The sequence below is a fragment of the Myotis myotis genome, unplaced genomic scaffold, assembly GCF_014108235.1.
Source record: "Myotis myotis isolate mMyoMyo1 unplaced genomic scaffold, mMyoMyo1.p scaffold_m19_p_3, whole genome shotgun sequence".
Lineage (NCBI taxonomy): Eukaryota > Metazoa > Chordata > Mammalia > Chiroptera > Vespertilionidae > Myotis > Myotis myotis.
This window is the reverse complement of record NW_023416335.1, coordinates 111066123-111084953: the sequence shown is the minus strand read 5'-3', so window position 1 is coordinate 111084953 and position 18831 is coordinate 111066123. Positions and strand designations below refer to the sequence as shown.

The 18831-nt window shown below is 39.2% G+C and overlaps 1 protein-coding gene across 23 annotated transcripts in view; it reads left to right on the top strand.

The window, feature by feature from the left end:
* FRY (FRY microtubule binding protein) overlaps nt 1-18831 on the top strand; it is a 611006-nt gene that overhangs the window by 491360 nt on the left and 100815 nt on the right. For 21 of the 23 annotated variants that reach the window (XR_004966082.1, XR_004966083.1, XR_004966081.1 and 18 more), the window contains 3 exons: nt 2151-2291; nt 15753-15932; nt 17614-17775. Coding sequence is in view for 20 of the 23 variants with exons in the window: in XM_036299692.1 (XP_036155585.1) it covers nt 2151-2291; nt 15753-15932; nt 17614-17775 (483 nt within the window). In the remaining 3 variants the exon portion in view is untranslated. The remainder of the gene's footprint in view (nt 1-2150; nt 2292-15752; nt 15933-17613; nt 17776-18831) is intronic. The other 2 variants (XM_036299695.1, XM_036299689.1) reach the window with 1 other exon arrangement.

Sequence of the window (18831 nt, the reverse complement as noted above, 5' to 3'; positions counted from 1 at the left end):
TTGGCCACTGTTCATATGGAATTTTAGCATTTATTTGAATCAGTTCTATTAATTCTTCACTTTGAACCTTTTTTTTTTTTTTAAATATATTTTTATTGATTTTTTTACAGAGAGGAAGGGAGAGAGATAGAGAGTCAGAAACATCGATGAGAGAGAAACATCGACCAGCTGCCTCCTGCACACTTCCCACTGGGGATGTGCCCGCAACCAAGGTACATGCCCTTGACCGGAATCGAACCTGGGACCTTTCAGTCCGCAGGCCAACGCTCTATCCACTGAGCCAAGCTGGTCTTGGCCACTTTGAACCTTTTATCAGGATGTCTGTCACATATATTTTCTCATTATTGTGCTTTCCTTTTTGAAAATATTGATTATTTTTCTGATTATAAAAGCAGAATATGTTTAAAGCAGAACATTTGGAAGATACAGATAAGTTAAAAAAGATAAAAAAATAAAAAATAATCCAATAACTATATTATTTAGAGAGCAATGCTAGTAACATTTTGTTGGATTCCTTTCCAAAGTTATTTCTATATAACACACACATTCACATCAAAACTGGCATCTTGCCCTAGCCATTTTGGCTCAGTGGATAGAGTGTCAGCCTGCGGACTGAATGATCCTGGGTTTGATTCTGGTCAAGGACACATGCCCTGGTTGCAGGCTCGATCACCAGTAGGGAGCATACAGGAAACAGCCAATCAGTGATTTTCTCTCATCACTGATGTTTTTCTCTCTCACTCTCCCTTCCTCTCTGATATCAATAAAAACATATATTTTTTTAAAAAAAAACTGGCATCTTATTACAGAGAAGTTAGTTATCTAACCTTCTTTCTTTTTTATTGAGTTTATGGAGTGACATTTGTTAATAAAATTATATTGGTTTCAGGTATACAACTCTATAGTACATACTTTCTCTTTCACTTAATGTCATCTGATGTCCTGCACTATCTTTTAAAATGTCATCCTATTGACTACATGAGATGTCATCATACAATTCACCATAATCTGTTTATATGTTTCCCTAGTGGTCAACATTTAAATTGCTTACAGAGCTTCCTTTGTTGTTGTTGTTGTTGTTTGAGGGGGGTGAGGGGGGAGTTCCCACCATTATAAATAATGCCATGGTGAAACCTCACACTTAAATCTCAGTATTTATCTCTAGGTTTGGAAATGTTCCTAAAAGTGTAATTACTATTTCAAAAGGTTTGAATCATTTTAGTACATATATATATTATTAATTTCAGAGAGGAAAGGAGAGGGAGAGAGAGCTAGAAATATCAATGAACAGAGAGAATCATGGATCTGCTGCCTCCTACATGCTACCTACTGGGGATCGAGCCAGCAACCTAGGCATGTGCCCTTGACCAGAATCAAACCCGGGAACCTTCAGTCCACAGGCCAGCGCTCTATCCACTGAGCCAAACCGGCACTAGGGCTATTTTAGTACTCTTGATCTCAATGACCAAACTATCCAATTTATACATCCACTAATCTGAAAGAATGCCTACCGTATATCCTCACTAATACTAATTATCAATTTCTAATCTTTGCCAATTCAATAACTGATAACTTATTTGTAATTAATGATGTTTGATGCTTTCCTTTTGAGGTTTATTTTATTGCATTCTGTTGTGTAACTATTGTATTTATACTAGAGGCCTGGTTCATGGATTTGTGCACCAGTGAGGTCCCTCAACCTGGCCTGTGCCCTCTCACAATCCGGGACCCCTCAGGGGATGTCAGAGAACTGGTTTCATCCCAATTCCCGCAAGCAAGGCCGAGGAATCTCTCTGGGTCTGGGGTGCGGGTAAGCAGATTTGGGACCAACAGTGCCCCAGCAGCAACCTAACCCATGGCCAATTCCGTGAGCAATCGTGCTCCCTCCTCTACTGGTCTGAGTGTCTGCCCCCAGTGGTCATTGCACATAATAGCTACCAGGTGAACAGTCAAATGGTCGGACGGTCGCTTAGGCTTATATAGATATTCAGATCTGCCTACATGACCCTTGATGATATCTTCATTTCTTCAGTAGTTAGGATTTTTTCCCCTTGTGGAAATGTGCAATCATAAAACTATTGGGAAAGGTTGGTGCTTCTGTGTGAAAATCTGGCATCAAACTGACTGAGGCTGTGCCTTGCCTCCCACAGTTGCTGGAGAAAGGCCTCCCGAGCATGCAGCAGCCCCTTCTCCAGGTCATCTACAGCCTGCTCAGCTACATGGACCTTTCGGTTGTTCCTGTAAAGCAGTTTAACGTGGAAGTTCTGAAGACCATTGAGAAATATGTGCAAGTGAGTATTTAAATAACTGCACTATGAACCAGGGAGTCATTACAGAAGGACTGAGGATTTGCATGTAGCTTGCACTTGGCCACCCATTTGACTATTCATGTTCTAATACACTGAGACAATCAAGAGTGATAGCTGACCACACCATAAGTGGCACACTGAGAAGACAGACAGGACCAGGCCCTGATAAGTTTCTTCAAAGGACACACTTATGCCTCTTGGGGCTAATGGGTTGGCTATTAAAAGCACACACCTGGCTGGGAGGGCAGAGTCAAGGAGAAAGGGAGAAAGAACTTGCATGTCCCTGGTTCTAGACCAAGTGTTTCAACATGCAAAGGGTGAATTCAGTGGTTCAAATTACTACTTTAAAGTTGAGGGAACTAAGGTTAAGTAACTTTTATAAATCTACTTCAAAATACTACAACAAATAAACCAAAGAAAATTTTGGGATAAATAAATCAAGATGATTAAATGTACATGGGGTTTCATTTTACTAGTCTCTCTGTTTTGTGCACATTTGAATATTTCTATAGTCTAAAAAATTGTTTAAGACCACCTTGTTCCACCATATACATGAATGGATTAATGACTTAAATGTAAGACTCAAAACCATAAAACTCCTAGGAGAAAATATAGGCAGTAAAATCTCAGATTTTTCTCATAGCAATATTTTTACTGACATATTGCCTCAGACAAGGGAAACCAAAATAAATAAATAAACAAATGGGACTACATTAAACTAAAAAGGGTTTACAAATCAAAGGAAGCCATCAACAAAATGAAAAGACAACCTACTGAATAGGAGTATATATTCTCCAATGATACATCTGATAAAGGGTTAAAATCCAAAATTTATAAGGAACTCAGACAATTTAACACCAGAAAAACAAACAACCCAATTAAAAAGTGGGCAGCAGACCTGAATAGCCACTTCTCCAAAGAGGACATACATATGACCAATAGGCATATGAAAAGATGCTCAATGTCACTAATCATCAGAAAATGCAAATTAAAACCACAGAGAGATACTACCTCACACCTATCAGAATGGCTATCATTAATAAATCAGTAACTGAGTGTTACTGTGAATGTGGAGAAAGGAAACCCCAGTGCACTGATGGAGGGAATGTCGATTAGTACAACCACTGTGGAAAGCAGACTGAAGTTTCCTCAAAAAATTAAAAATGGAGTTGCCTTATGACCCTGAGATTCCACTCTGGGAATATATTCAAACAAAACCAAAACACTAATTCAAAGAATATATGTACCCCTATGTTCATTGGAGCATTATTTATAATACCCAAGATTTGGAAGCAGCCCAAGTGCCCATCAGTGAATAAAAAAGTAGTACTACAGGAGATCCAAGATGGCTACCAATGGGATGGCAAGCTGCAAGATAGTGTGTGAGTGAGAGAACAAAAACAGAGCGCGTGGACATCTGGGGAGTGTCTGTATTTGTGAGTGAGGGACAGATATATTCCACAGGACTGTTGGGACTGGCAGACTGGGCTCCTCTGGCTGGGCAGCCTATACTGCTGCTGAAATCTCTCCCAGAGTAGCTAGCTCTGCTGCAGAGACCATGCCATCCTGAAGGGGAGACTGGCTGTGATCAGAAGCCCAGCCTTACCTTCAACCGAGGAGACCTCAAATACCTCCCAGAACCCTACAACCACAATGCTCAGGGACCAGCTGCAAACCCACGAACACTAGGACTCCAGCCTCCCTGACCGCAAGCACATAAAAAGTCTGTCCAGGGGCAGTCAAAGCAGTGCTGAAAATGTGGATGGGCCTTGTGCCTTCTCACAGAGCAGATAGAAGGAACAGCTGAATCGAACAACACCCATCCAGAATTGGTGAATTAAACACAGCTGGTGAGGAAATTGGTGGATGGAAAGGTCAGATATTGCCTAGAGAAAGCTCTGCCTCCTCAGATTCATCTGGGTGTTTGTTGTTTGCATTTTTTGAATTAGTTGTTGTTTATTGTTTGCATTCATCTCTGTGTGTTTGTAGTTGTTTGCATTTTTTGGGTTAGTAGTTGTTTTATTGGAGTTTTCTCCCCATATACATATATATTTTTCCCCTTCTTTTTTTCTTCTCTTGCTTTTCTCTCTTACATTTTTTCCTTTGCTCAATATCTTTTTTGCACTCTTTTCTATCCCCTAATTCTCTTTTCTCTCGTGGTCACCTTTATTTGTGGTTATTAGTATTGTGAATACATTTGTGTTTGGTGTGTCTTGTTGTGTTGTATTTTTTGCCTTTAAGTCAACACAGGAGAGAGAGAGATACATAACCAGACACCCTGAGGGGAGCAACCATGGGGAAACAAAGTAACAGCCACATATGAAAGAAAAGGAGGTATTGCTATAAAAGGAAGTATATGAAATGGAGACAAGCAATATGTCAGAGAAAGAATTCAGAGCAGTGGTCATAAGGATGCTGAAAAGGTTGGAAGACAAATTTAACAATATGTGTAAGAACCAAGAGGAAATAAAGAAGAAACATGAAGAAATGAAAAATGACATCACTGCAATAAAGAACTCAATAGAAAGCATCAACAGTAGACTAGAAGAAGCAGAGGACCTCATCAGTGAGCTAGAAGACAAGGTAGGAAAAAATACCCTAGAAGAGCAGCATCTAGGAAAAAAAACTTAAAAAACAGGAGGAGAGCCTAAGGGAACTTTGGTACAACACAAAACAAAAAAACATCACATAATAGGGGTATCAGAAGGAGAGGAAACTGAGCAAGGAATAGAAAACCTGTTTGAAGAAATATTGACAGAAAACATCCCTGATATCAAAAAAAAAAAACTCACACAAGTCCAAGAAGCTCACAGAGTCCCAAACAAATGAACCCCAAAAGACCAACACCAAAACATATTATAATTACATTGGCAAACACCAACGACAAAGTAAGAATCTTAAAGGCTACCAGAGACAGACAGAAAGTTACCTACAAAGGATCTCCCATCAGACTATTGACTGATTTCTCAACAGAAATGCATCAGGTCAGAAGGGAATGGAATAAAATATATAAAATCATCCAAAGCAAGGATCTGAATCCAAGAATACTGTGCCCAGAAAGGTTATCAATCAAAATTAAGGGTGAAATCAGGAGCTTCACAGACAAAAAAGGACTGAGTTTATTACCACCAAACCAGCAATGCAAGAAATGCTAAAGGGTCTGCTGTAAAAAGAATAAATAGGAAGGGAAGAAGGAACACAGACATAAAGAATAAAAATGGTGACAAACAAGTACCTATCAATAATAACTTTAAATGTAAATGGATTCAATGCCCCAATAAAAAGACATAGGGTAGCTGAGTGGATAAGAAAACATGACCCATATATCTGCTGTCTATAGGAGACCCATCTCAGAACAAAGGACTCACACAGACTGATGGTGAAGGGATGGAAAAAGGGTTTTCTGGTGAATGGAAATGAAATAAAAGCTGGGGTAGCAATAGTTATACCTCATAAATTAGACCTCAAAGTGAAGGCCATAACAAGAGATAAAGAAGGCCACTTCATAATACTAAAAAGAGCAATTCAACAAGAAGATATAACTCTGGTAAACAAATATGCATCCAATACAGGAGCAGCAAAATACATAAATAAATTTCTAAAGGCCCTGGCTGGTTTAGCTCAGTGGATAGAGTATCAGCCTGCGGACTGAAAGTTCCCATATTTGATTCCAGTCAAGGGCATGTGCCCAGGTAGTAGGCTCGATCTCCAGTAGGGGGCCTCCAGGAGTTAGCTGGTCAATGATTCTCTTTCATCATTGATGTTTATATCGCTCTCTCTCCCTCTCCTTTCCTCTCTGAAATCAATAAAAAAAATATATGTTTTTTAAAAAAACTTCTGAAGGATATCAAGGGAGAGATTGACAGCAATACAGTCATAGTAGGGGACTTTAATACCCCACTAACACCACTGGACAAATTCTTTAAGCAAAAAATCAGCAAAGAAATATCAATCATAAATGACTCACTAGATCAGATGGAATTAATTGACATCTTGAGAACATTTCTCCACAGAGCCACAGAATATACATTCTTCTCAAGTGCACATGGGTCATTATCAAAGATAGACCACATATTGAGACACAGGCAAAGTCTCTTCAAATTCAAGAAGACAGAAAACATATCAAGCATCTTCTCCTATCATAGTGGCATAAAATAAGAAATCAACTACAATTAAAAAAATCAAACACCTGGAGTCTAAACAGTATGCTATTGAACAATGATTGGGTTACCAAAGAGATCAAAGAAGAAATAAAAAGCATCATGGCAACAAATGACAATGAAAACACAACAATCCAAAATCTATGGGACACAGTGAAAGCAATCTTGAGAGGAAAGTTCATAGCTCTACAGCCCTACCTAAAAAAAAAAAAAAAAAAAACAAGAAAAAAATGGTAATAAATTAACTAACCCTACAACTCAAAAGAGTTAAAAAGAGAGCAACAAGAACAGCCCAGCATAAGCAGAAGAAAGGAAATAATAAAGATCAGAATGGAGATGCACAACATATAGACCAAAAAAAAAAAAAAAAAAAAAAAGATCATCAAAACCAAGAGCTGGTTCTCTAATAGGATAAACAAGATTGATGAACCTCTGCTTCTTGGTATATAAAGGTGTGTAACCTTTATATACCAAGAAGCAAAGAGAGAGGACCCAAATAAACAAAATCAGAAATGAGAGCGTTGAAATAACAACTGATCCCCCAGAAATACAAATGATTATGAAAAAATATTATGAACAACTCTATTCCAAGAAAATGGACAACCTAGATGAATTAGACATATTCTTAGGAAAATACAAGCTCCCAAAACTCAATCAAGAAAAATCAAAAACCTGAATAGGCTGATAACTACTGAAGAAATTGAAACTGCGATAAAAAATCTTCCAGTAAACAAAAGCCTTGATTTGGATGGCTTTAAAGGGGAGTTCTACTAAGCATTTAAAGAAGAGCAGAAACCTATCTTCCTCAGACTAGTCCAAAAAAATTCAAGAGGAAGGCTTACTTCCAAGCACTTTTTATGAAGCCAGCATTACCCTAATCCCAAAACCAGATAACGACACCACAAAAAAAGAGAACTACAGGCCAATATCCTTGATGAACATAGATGCTAAAATCCTCAACAAAATTCTAGCAAATCGGAACCAGCAATGCATCAGAAAGATCATACACCATGACCAAGTGGGATTTATTCCAGGGATGCCAAGGATGATATAATATCTGCATCAATAAATGTAATATATCACGTAAACAAACTGAGACACAAACATCACATAATCATATCAATTGATGCAGAAAAAGCATTTGACAAAATCCAACACCCTTTCTTGATAAAATCTCCAGCAAAGTGGGAATAGAGGGATCATACCTCAACATGATAAAAGCTCTATATGACAAACCTACAGCCAACATCATACTCAATGGGCAAAAACTAAACTCATTTCCCCTAAGAACAGGAACAAGACAGGAATACCCACTTTCACCACTGTGTTCGATACAGTACTGAAAGTGCTAGCGATAGTGATCATACAGGAAGAAGAAATAAAAGGCATCCAATTGGGAAAGAGGAAGTAAAACTGTCCTTATTCGCAGATGACATGATACTATATATAGAAAACCATGAAGACTCCATTAAAACAGTATTAGACATAATAAATGAATTGGGCAATGTAGGAGAATACAAAGTTGACACACAGAAATCTATGGACTTTTTATACACCAATAATGAACTCACAGAAAGAGAAACTACAAAAACAATCCCATTCACCATTGCACCAAAAAAATCAAGATACCTAGGAATAAAATTAACTAAGGACTTAAAAGTCCTGTACTTGGAAAACTACAAGACATTGAAAAAAGAGATAGAGGAAGACATAAACAAATGGAAGAATATACCATGTTCATGGATTGGTAGAATCAACATCATTAAAATGTCCATACTACCCAAAGCAATCTACAGATTCAATGCAATCCCCATTAAAATACCAATGGCATATTTCAAAGATCTAGAACAAACTCTCCAAAAATTCATATGGAATAAAAAAAAAGACCCCAAATAGCCACAGCAATCCTGAGAAAAAAGAACAAAGTTGGAGGGATCACAATACCAGATATCAAGCTATATTATCAAGCCACGGTTCTCAACATGGCCTGGTACTAGCACAAGAACAGACATATAGACCAATGGAACAGAACAGAGAACCCAGAAATTGACCCAACCCATTATACTCAATTAATATTTCATAAAGGAGGCAAGAGCATACAATGGAGTCAAGACAGTCTCTTCAATAAATGGTGCTGGGAAATTTGGTTACATGCTAAAAAATGAAACTAGATCACCAACTTACACCATACACAAAAACAAACTCAAAATGGCTAAAGGACTGGAATGTAAGATGGGAAACCATAAAAATCCTACAAGACTCTGTAGGCAACAAAATAGCAGACGTATGTCATAGCAATATCTTTACAGACACAGCTCCTAGGGCAATGGAAACTAAGGAGAAAATAAACAAATGGGACTACATCAAAATAAAAAGCTTCTACACAGCAAGAGAAACCATCAACAAAACAACAGAAAAGCCCACTGCATGGGAGAACATATTTTCCAGTGATATTTCTGATAAGGGTTTAATCTCCAAAATCTACAGAGAACTCATACAACTTAACCAAAGGAAGATAAGGAAGATAAATGATCCAATCAAAAAATGGGCAAAGGATCTAAATAGACACTTTTCAAAAGAAGACACACAGAAGGCCCAGAGACATATGAAAACATGCTCAAAATCACTAATCATCCCAGAGATGCAAATCAAAACAACAATGAGATATCATCTCACCTCTGTAAGAATGGCTATAATCAACAAATCAACAAATGACAAGTGCTGGCAAGGATGTGGAGAAAAAGGAACCCTTCTGCACTGCTGGTGGGAATGCAGACTGGTGCAGCCACTGTGGAAGACAGTATGGAGTTTCATCAAAAATTTAAAAATAGAACTCCCATTTAACCCAGTGATCCCACTTCTAGAACCAAGAAACCAGAAACACCAATCAGAAAGGATATATGCACTCGTATGTTCATAGCAGCACAACTTACAATAGCTAAGATTTGGAGACAGTCTAAGTGCCCATCAGCAGATGAGTGCATTAAAAAACTGTGGTACATCTATACAATGAAATACTATGCCTCTATAAAAAAGAAGGAACTTTTACCATTTGCAACAGCATGGATAGAACTGGAGAGCATTATACTAAGCCAAATAAGCCAGTCGTAGCAAGATAAATATCACATGATCTCACTCATATATGGGATATAATGATCCACATAATTTGATGAACAAGAATAGATCCAGAGACAAATGGTAGGGGAAGGGGAGTTAGAGAGCAATCAAAGAACTTTTATGCATGCATATTAGCATAACCAATGGACACAGACACTGGGGCAGTGGGGGCTTGCCCAGGGTGGGAATGGAGGCACGGGGTCAATTGGGGAAAAAGGAGACATGTAAAACTTTAGACAATAAAAAAACAATTAAAAAAAAAACCTGTGCTACATTTACACAATAGAATACTACTTGGCCATAAAAAAGAAGGAAATCTTACATTTTGGAACAGCATGGATGGAGCTGGACAGTATTATACTAAGTGAAATAAGCCAGTCCAAGAAAGAAAAATACATATGATTTCACATATATGTGGGATCTAATGAACAAAACAAACAACATAGAAAGAGACTCATAGATAAGAGAATAGACTGACAGCTGTCAGATGAGAGAGGCATTTAGAGGGGTGGTGAAGGGATTAAGCAGTACAAATTGGTAGTTGCAGAATAGCCACAAAGATGCGGTTTGCAGCCTGGGGCATATAGTCAATAGTGTCAAGATGACTGGGTGTGGGGCCAGGTGGGTACTTCGGGTAGTGGGGGCACCACTCTGTAGAGACCATAGTTTTCTGGCCACTTTGCTGTATATCTGAAACTGGTGTGGAATGACATTTAATGCAAACTGTGATTTAAAAAGAAAAAGAATATTTTAAAAATGAAAAAGAAACTAGCCCCAAAGTCTTAGTCCGGATATGGTAGAGCTAGTATTTGAACCCAGGTCCGCCTGGTTCCCAAACCAGTGCCCGTTTCCCTGTACAGGCACCCTTCCTAGCAGAACATTTGCTGAACACCTACAGATTGATTCTTCAAAGCCTTACTCAAGACTACTGGGGAAAATAAAAGGAAAGAAAAGAAAAAAATTTTTAAGAAATATTAAGAGAGAAAACACACCAGAACAAGTTTCTAGAGCCTGGAAGTTAATATAAAACATGACCACAGACTAAACATTGGGGGCCCCAGTCCATGGAGAGCAGTGCAGGGTCACCATGGGGTCAAGGTTGGAGGGCCAAGCTCAGGAGCATAGACATCCTACTCGACACATCTTGTCAGGCTCTCTATTTTGCTTCAGGAGTATACTTGGCGAGCTTCAGAGTTCAAGGGCAAATGCTAGGATTTCTCTGGTTAAACTCATTGACAAAGCCACTCAGTGTCATTTTAGACATTTCTTTCCATCTTCACTTCACCAATCTCATTATTTGCCAATATTATTTAATGCTTAAACGTGATTTCCAAGCTTTCCCCCCCCCCCCCATTTTTCAGGTAGCATTGCTCCAATAATAGTTGTGCGACGTGGTAGGCATTGAATAACACTTTCTCACTTCACAGCACTCATGGAAAACAGAGGGTTAGTTAACATTTTCCTACTAATCATCTATCCCATTTCATGGCCTTATTGGGGTGCATATTCTATCCTAGTCCTATGGGCCATCTCTGGTACTAGATATCTTAAATAGTAGCTAATTTCACTCTCAAAATGTGACCTCTCTTGTGCAAACTGAACAGCAAAGGAAATATGTTTTATATCATGTGCTTTTATCCCAAAGCCTAGGCAAATAATAATAATAGCTTTTATCAAATTGGTTTATGAATGTTCAAAAAAAATTTTTAATTTTATTTTCTTAAGTTATTACAAATAGTAGTACATATGTCTCCTTTTTTTTCTCCATTGACCGTCCCTGGCCTCCCCTACCACCAGGCACATGCCCTTACCCCACCCCCACCCCCCAGTGTCTTGTGTCCATTGGTTATGCTTATATGCATGCATATAAGTCCTTTGATTGATCTCTTACCCCAAACCCCCAAGACTCCCCAGCCTTCCCACTGTAATTTGACAGTCTATTCGATGCATCTCTGCCTCTGTATCTATTTTTTTTGTTCATTAGGTTATAATGTTCTTTATTATCCATAAATGAGTGAGATCATGTGGTATTTTTCTTTCACTGCCTGGCTTATTTCACTTAGCATAATGCTCTCCAGTTCCATCCATGCTGCTGCAAATGGTAAGAATTCCTTCTTTTTTATAGCAGCATAGTATTCCCTGTGTAGATGTACCATAGTTTTCTAATTCACTCATCTGCTGATGGGCATTTAGGCTATTTCCAAATCTTAGCTATTATAAATTGTGCTGCTGTGAACAAAGGGATGCATATATCCTTTCTGATTGGTGTTTCTGTTTTCTTGGGATATATTCCTAGAAGTGGTATTACTGGGTCAAATGGCAGTTCCGCTTTTAAATTTTTGAGGAAATGCCATACTGTTTTCCACAGTGGCTGCACCAGTCTGCATTCCCACCAGCAGTGAAGGAGGGTTCCTTTTTCTTCACATCCTCTCCAGCACTTGTCATTTGTTGATTTGTTGATGATAGCCATTCTGACAGGTCTGAGGTGGTACCTCATTGTTGTTTTGATTTGCATCTCTCGGATGATTAGTGACTTTGAGCATGTTTTCATGTGTCTCTTGGCTTTCGGAATGTCCTCTTTTGAAAAGTGTCTATTTAGGTCCTTTGCCCATTTTGTGATGGGGCTGTTTATCTTCCTTTTGTTAAGTTGTATGAGTTCTCTGTAAATGTTGGAGATTAAACCCTTATCAGAGATAACATTGATGAATATGTTCTCCCATTCAGTGGGCTTTCTTGTTGTTTCATTGATGGTTTCTTTTGCTGTGTAGAAGCTTTTTATTTTGATGTAGTCCCATTTGTTTATTTTCTTCTTAGTCTCTCTTGACCTAGGATCTGTGACTGTAAAGATATTGCTATGACATATGTCTGCAATTTTGCTGCCTATGGAGTCTTTAGGGTTTTTATAGTTTCCTGTCTTACATTCAAGTCCTTTAGCCATTTTGAGTTTGTTTTTGTGTATGGTGTAAGTTGGTTATCTAGTTTCATTTTTTTGCATGTATCAGACCAAATTTCCTAGCACCATTTATTGAAGAGACTGTCTTGACTCCATTGTATGCTCTTGCCTCCTTTATGAAATATTAATTGAGTATAATGGCTTGGGTCAATTTCTGGATCCTCTCTTCTGTTCCATTGGTCTATATGACTGTTCTTGTGCCAGTACCAGACAGTTTTGAGAACTGTGGCTTGGTAATATAGTTTGATGTCTGGTATTGTGATCCCTCCAACTTTGTTCTGCTTTCCCAGGACAGCTGTGGCTATTTGGGGTCTTTTTTTATTCCATATGAGTTTTTGGAGAGTTTAGACCAGGGGTGGGCAAACTTTTTGACTTGAGGGCCACAATGGGTTCTTAAACTGGACCGGAGGGCCGGAACAAAAGCATGGATGGAGTGTTTGTGTGAACTAATATAAATTCAAAGTAAACATCATTACATAAAAGGGTACGGTCTTTTTTTTCAATAGTTTTATTCATTTCAAACAGGCTGGGTCTGGTCCGCGGGCCGTAGTTTGCCCACGGCTGGTCTAGACCTTTGAAATTTGCCGCTGGTTTTTTTAATAGGTATTGCATTGATTCTACAGATTGCTTTAGGTAGTATAGACATTTTAATGATGTTGATTCTACCAATCCATGAACATGGGATGTTCTTCCATTTGTTTATGTCTTCCTCTATCTCTTTTTTCAATGTCCTGTAGTTTTCTGAGTACAGGTCTTTCACGTCCTTGGTTAAGTTTATTCCTAGGTATCTTAATTTTCTTGGTACAATGGTAAATGGGATTGTTTTTTTTATTTCTCTTTCTGTGAGTTCATTATTGGTGTATAAAAAGGCCATGGATTTCTGGGCATTAATTTTGTATCCTGCTACATTGCCAAATTCATTTATTAATCTAGTATTTTTTTTTTGATGGAGTCTTTGGGGTTTTCTACGTATAGTATCATGTCATCTGCAAATAAGGATAGTTTTAGTTCTTCTTTTCCAATTTGGATGCCTTTTATTTCTTTTTCTTGTCTGACCGCTATGGCTAGTACTTCTAGTATTATGTCAAACAGGAGTGGTGAAAGTGGGCATCCTTGTCTTGTTCCTGTTCTTAGTGGAAATGAGTTTAGTTTTTGCCCGTTGAGTATGATGTTGGCTGTGGGTTTATCATATATGGCTTTTATTATGTTGAGGTATGATCCCTCTATTCCCACTTTGCTGAGAGTTTTTATCAAGAAAGGGTGTTGGACTTTGTCAAATGCTTTTTCTGCATCAATTGATATGATTATATGATTTTTGTCCCTCAGTTTGTTTACATGATGTATCACATTTATTGATTTGAGGATATTGTACCATCCTTGCATCCCTGGAATAAATCCCACTTGGTCATGGTGTATGATCTTTCTGATGCATTGCTGAATCCGATTTGCTAGAATTTTGTTGAGGATTTTAGCATCTATGTTCATCAAGGATATTAGCCTCTTTTTTTGTGGTGTCGTTATCTGGTTTTGTAATTAAGGTAATGCTGACTTCATCGAAAGCACTTGGAAGTATGCCTTCCTCTTGAATTTTTTAGAATAGTCTGAGTAGGATAGGTTTTAGGGTGCTCTTTTGTGCCCAGTCCCACTATGGGTCGATGTTTAGAGTTCCCTTCTGCCAGTAGCCCTGCGGATCCCCTTCCATATTCGCAGGTCATGCTAGCCCCAACGGTCACCGGTTTTGTGGGGCGCAGACTTCCTCAAACCTCTAGATCCCATTCACGTGTTTCTCTCTCCTGCCTGGATCACAGACCTCACCTTTTCCTAGGCGAAATCTGACCTTTCCGTGAGAAGATACAGATCTCATCCAAGTTCTTGTATTTACGCTGCTAGAGATCCAGTGTTCCTGGGTTCGCAGCTGGTTGCTGGGTGTTGTGGTTGTAGAGACCCGAGCTGTATAGGCTTCTGATAACAGTCACTCTCCCCTTCAAGATGGTGTGGTCTCTGCAACAGAGTTGGTCGCTCCGGGAGAGAGATTTCAGCAGCAGTGGAGGCTGCCCTGGTCAGGGGAGCCCATTCCGGCAGTCCCCAACAGTCCCTTGGAGTATAGCTGTCCCTCACCCACAAATATACACTCCTCGTACGTCCACACGCTCTCCTTTCATTCTCTCCCTCTCACACTATCTTACAGTTTGCCTTCCCGTTGGCAGCCATCTTCCTCCAATCCTATGTTCAAAAATTTTTTTGTGTGGGAAAAGGACTTCAGTCAGCCTGGGGATTGTCAGGGAGACAAAGATGGTAAAACAAAGTGAGTTTTATAGGAAGATAGGAGTCTGATAAGCCAATAAAGAGAGGAAGGTCATTCTAGAACAAGGGACTAGCATGAGTAAAGGCACAGAGGCTAAGGGACCTGGCCTGCTTTGGGGAGCTCCAGGGGTGGCCTAAGGGAGATCACCCTGTAGGTCCTGCTCAGAGTTCACCAGAGGGGGGCCTAGAAGGAACATAGACAGGGAAGTGGCATGGTCTGAAGATTTCTAGAAAGACCACAGTAGCTGGGATGGGTCTGATGGGCATAAGTAGAGACTGCCAGCAGGGAGACCAGTTAAGAGGTCATTGAAATAGTCCAGGCAGAGGGTGGAGAGATTTAACTGAGCCAGTGCCATCAGGAATGGTGAGGAGGAAACACATTATCAGAAGGGAGGGGCAGAAAGGAGTTAAGAATGGCACCCAGATTCCTGGGTTAGGTCATGAGGAAGATATGGAGTGAAAGAGAAGAGTTGAGGGCAGAGACCATGTGCCCAGGAACAAATGGGTGGGAAGAGCCTGAGAAGTAGGAGAAGGACTAAGGAATACTGGAAACTGGGGGTGGGAGAATTTTGAGAGTGAGTGATCAGTAGCATAAATGCATTCAGGATTGTTTGGGGGGTTTTGTTTTGTTTTTTTGCTCCTTGTTTTTCAGATTAAAGAGGCACCACATGAGCAAAAATGGTACTTTATTTTAAAATGCATTTATTTGAATATGGACAAAAGTGGTCTTTTTTTATTTGCCTGTTTCCTAAATGTAGGTCATCTTCGATATAAATAGCGTTTTTATGAATTTCCTGCACTGTTTTAAATCCATGAATTCTAAATGGTCATGAGACATTTCCATAACTAGCATTATCAGTTTTTAAAAATGAAATTACTATTAACCATTGAATGTTTTATTTCCCTCAGAGTGTTCACTGGAGAGAAGCTCTGAATATCTTGAAGCTGGTGGTTTCTCGGTCGGCCAGCCTCATTTTGCCTTCCTACCAGCACAGTGACCTGTCAAAGATAGAAATACATCGAGTATGGACCAGTGCTTCTAAGGAATTACCAGGGAAAACTCTGGACTTTCACTTTGACATTTCAGAGGTATGTTAACTGTTTCTGTAAACTTTAGCATTAATATATAGTACAAAGATCACAAGTAGGTGCCTTGAGCAAGAGAAACTAACTGTATGTTTACTTCCAATGGAGACTTCCTTCTAACCCCTGACTTAGCTTGTTTTTTAAGAACATGTGGAGTATCATATTCACTGGGGCTCTCAATTGACAGCTTTTAAAAATAGAAGCTAGCCTTGGTTATATAAAAACTGATTTCTAAAAAGTTAACTATAAAAGGAATGATCTTCAGCATTTTAAACCTAACTCATTCTTTGTCTGACAACTGTCCTGTCTTTTCTCTATATTGGCGACCTTGTTCCCAGACCAGCTAATGACTGAGATTTGCAGGAATACAGAATTTGCCTTTATAGTTTCCCCGAGCCATACTGCTATTTAAACTGCAAAATTATCTAAATTCTTACCTTTGGGGAGAGGGGAGTGTGTGGAATGGGGGATGGGAGGACGAGTGAACCAAGCTAAAGAGTTCGGGGGAAAAGAGAAGGCAGATAATAGTCAGATTTACCTGCCAGTTCAGGAATAAGCCTTCTGGAGACCTGTACTTAACCATTTTACTCTAACATGTAAAAATACTTCACTTTCCTGTGTCTCTTACCCCATGACCCATAAGCCCCCAAAGCTGAAACTACGCTTTGTGCATTTTTTACATTGCTAAAAGGGAAAAGCTATTTTTACTCTTTGACTTCAGCTTATTCTGCTCCAAAGAGGTACAGAAAACATGCAGCCAGTCAGCTGCACACCCAAGAGACCCAGCTATTCCAAAATGATGGGCCTTGGTGTAGAATCACCTATTGGCTTCTGCTGCCCCCAGGTGTAGGCCCATGAAATGATCTCTGTGCAGGACACCTCTTTGGCACTAAAGCCTGGGACACACTGCCCACAACCACTCCAAGACTCTCAGGAAATGAAATTTCTAAAGTGGTGCCCAAGTACCTGGCCCTGACCTCATTCATTTACATAATTGAAAAGATATAAATAACTTAAATAAATGTTTAAATAATTTAGTATATAAAGGTTGGGAAGAAGGAAAGGACTTTTTGTCTTTTCTTGTTGTTAATCCTCACCTGAGGATATTTTTTCCCCATTTATTTTCAGAAAGAGTGGAAGGGAGGGGGAAATACAGAGAGAGAGAAACATCGATGTGAGAGAGACACATTGGTTAGTTGACTCCCTCACATGCCCTGACTGGGGCGGAAATTGAGCCTGCAACCAAGCGAGGTACATGCCCTTGACTGAAATTGAACCCAAAGCCCTTCAGTCCAGTGGTCAACACTCTAACCACTGAGCAAAACCAGCTAGAGCAGGACTTTTGGTCTCATGTTATGTCTACAAGAAATTCTTTCAAGCTTAAACACCTGACAACTGACTTTGTTTTCCTGAATGTTTTCCTTTATCAGTGGTTTCTAAAGAATGTTTAAGAACAACCAGTTGGATTTGTTTTCAGCTGCTAAAAAGAGTGGGAGCATATTGAAGATGCAAAATGACTCAGACTATGTATTTGAACATCAGGAAAATGAGCCTACTTGTAACATTGAACTTCTGTAATTTTTATTCAAATAAGCAGTTCTTGGTTGCTGCAGGGTAGAGCAATTCCATACACCAAAGAAGTGTTAATGAGATAGAAGAACATATGCTTTGTGTCCTTTCTAAGACGCCAATCATTGGGAGGCGATATGATGAACTGCAGAACTCTTCTGGCCGAGATGGGAAGCCCAGGACTATGGCTGTCACCCGGAGCACATCCTCCACCTCATCAGGCTCCAACTCCAATGTCCTTGTTCCTGTGAGCTGGAAGAGACCCCAGTATTCTCAGGTATAGAATCCTGGACTTGTAGGATTGGAGGGGAACCTGGGGACTGACTGAGCCAATGGTCCATGAGATAAGGGATTTCTCCACTCATCATCCTGACCTTGCCCGTCAGGCATCGACACCAGTGGTAAGGATCTTAACAGCATTACAAGGGAACCCATTTTCTATGTGAACAGCTCCTTACAGGGAATTAGAGTCTGACACTTTGTTGATTTGATTCACTAGTCCTATCCTCTTAAAACAAGCATGACAAACTCAAAGGCTAACACGGGCCAAATAAACAAGGTTTAAATTTATGTGGGTCGCAAAAAAACAAAAGCTTCAATTTTCCTAGAAACGTAGGTTTATTTCAATAGAGACATGCTGAATAGAAGGGCTAAAATAAATAAGTAATCATTAATATAAAATAATAGAACATTTTAATAGAAATTGATATTTTTTCTTGAACATTAACTTACCAGACACTGAATAACTGCGCAAATTAATAAGCATAATGAAAATAAACCTATTTTTCTTGTTTTCTGAAAGCGAAATATTTCCTATCGCGCACACCAAATAAGTCAGTACAGGACTAATGACATGGCAATCGGCTGCTAAAATATTCACTGCTAGTATTAGTGGAGAGAAATGGTGCACCTGCACATAAGGCACATAAGGGAAATGAGTGCAACACAATTATAGTAATCAGTCATTACCGAACATCATAGTTCACTATTAATAATTATGTATAACAGGATATTGTAAAAATTAAGTTATGAAATTTTTATTAAAACATTTCTTACAACCGTTATATTGACTGGGCCACAAAAATATTTGTTGTGGGCCGCTTGTCTTAAAGGCTTAGAAAGTGAAATCTGATCTCTTTCATGTGGTGGTCCTTCCAACATTTAAAGAAGCCCTGCCCCCTCTGCCACTTACCCAAATGAGTCCTCTGTTCTCCAAATAATACAACCTTCATTCTTTCAATTAGTTCTCTATGATGGCTGCACATCCAGTGAAATTCTGGCTATTGTCCTCTATGCATGCTCTCCACTCATGGTCCCTGTGCTGCACAGTCTG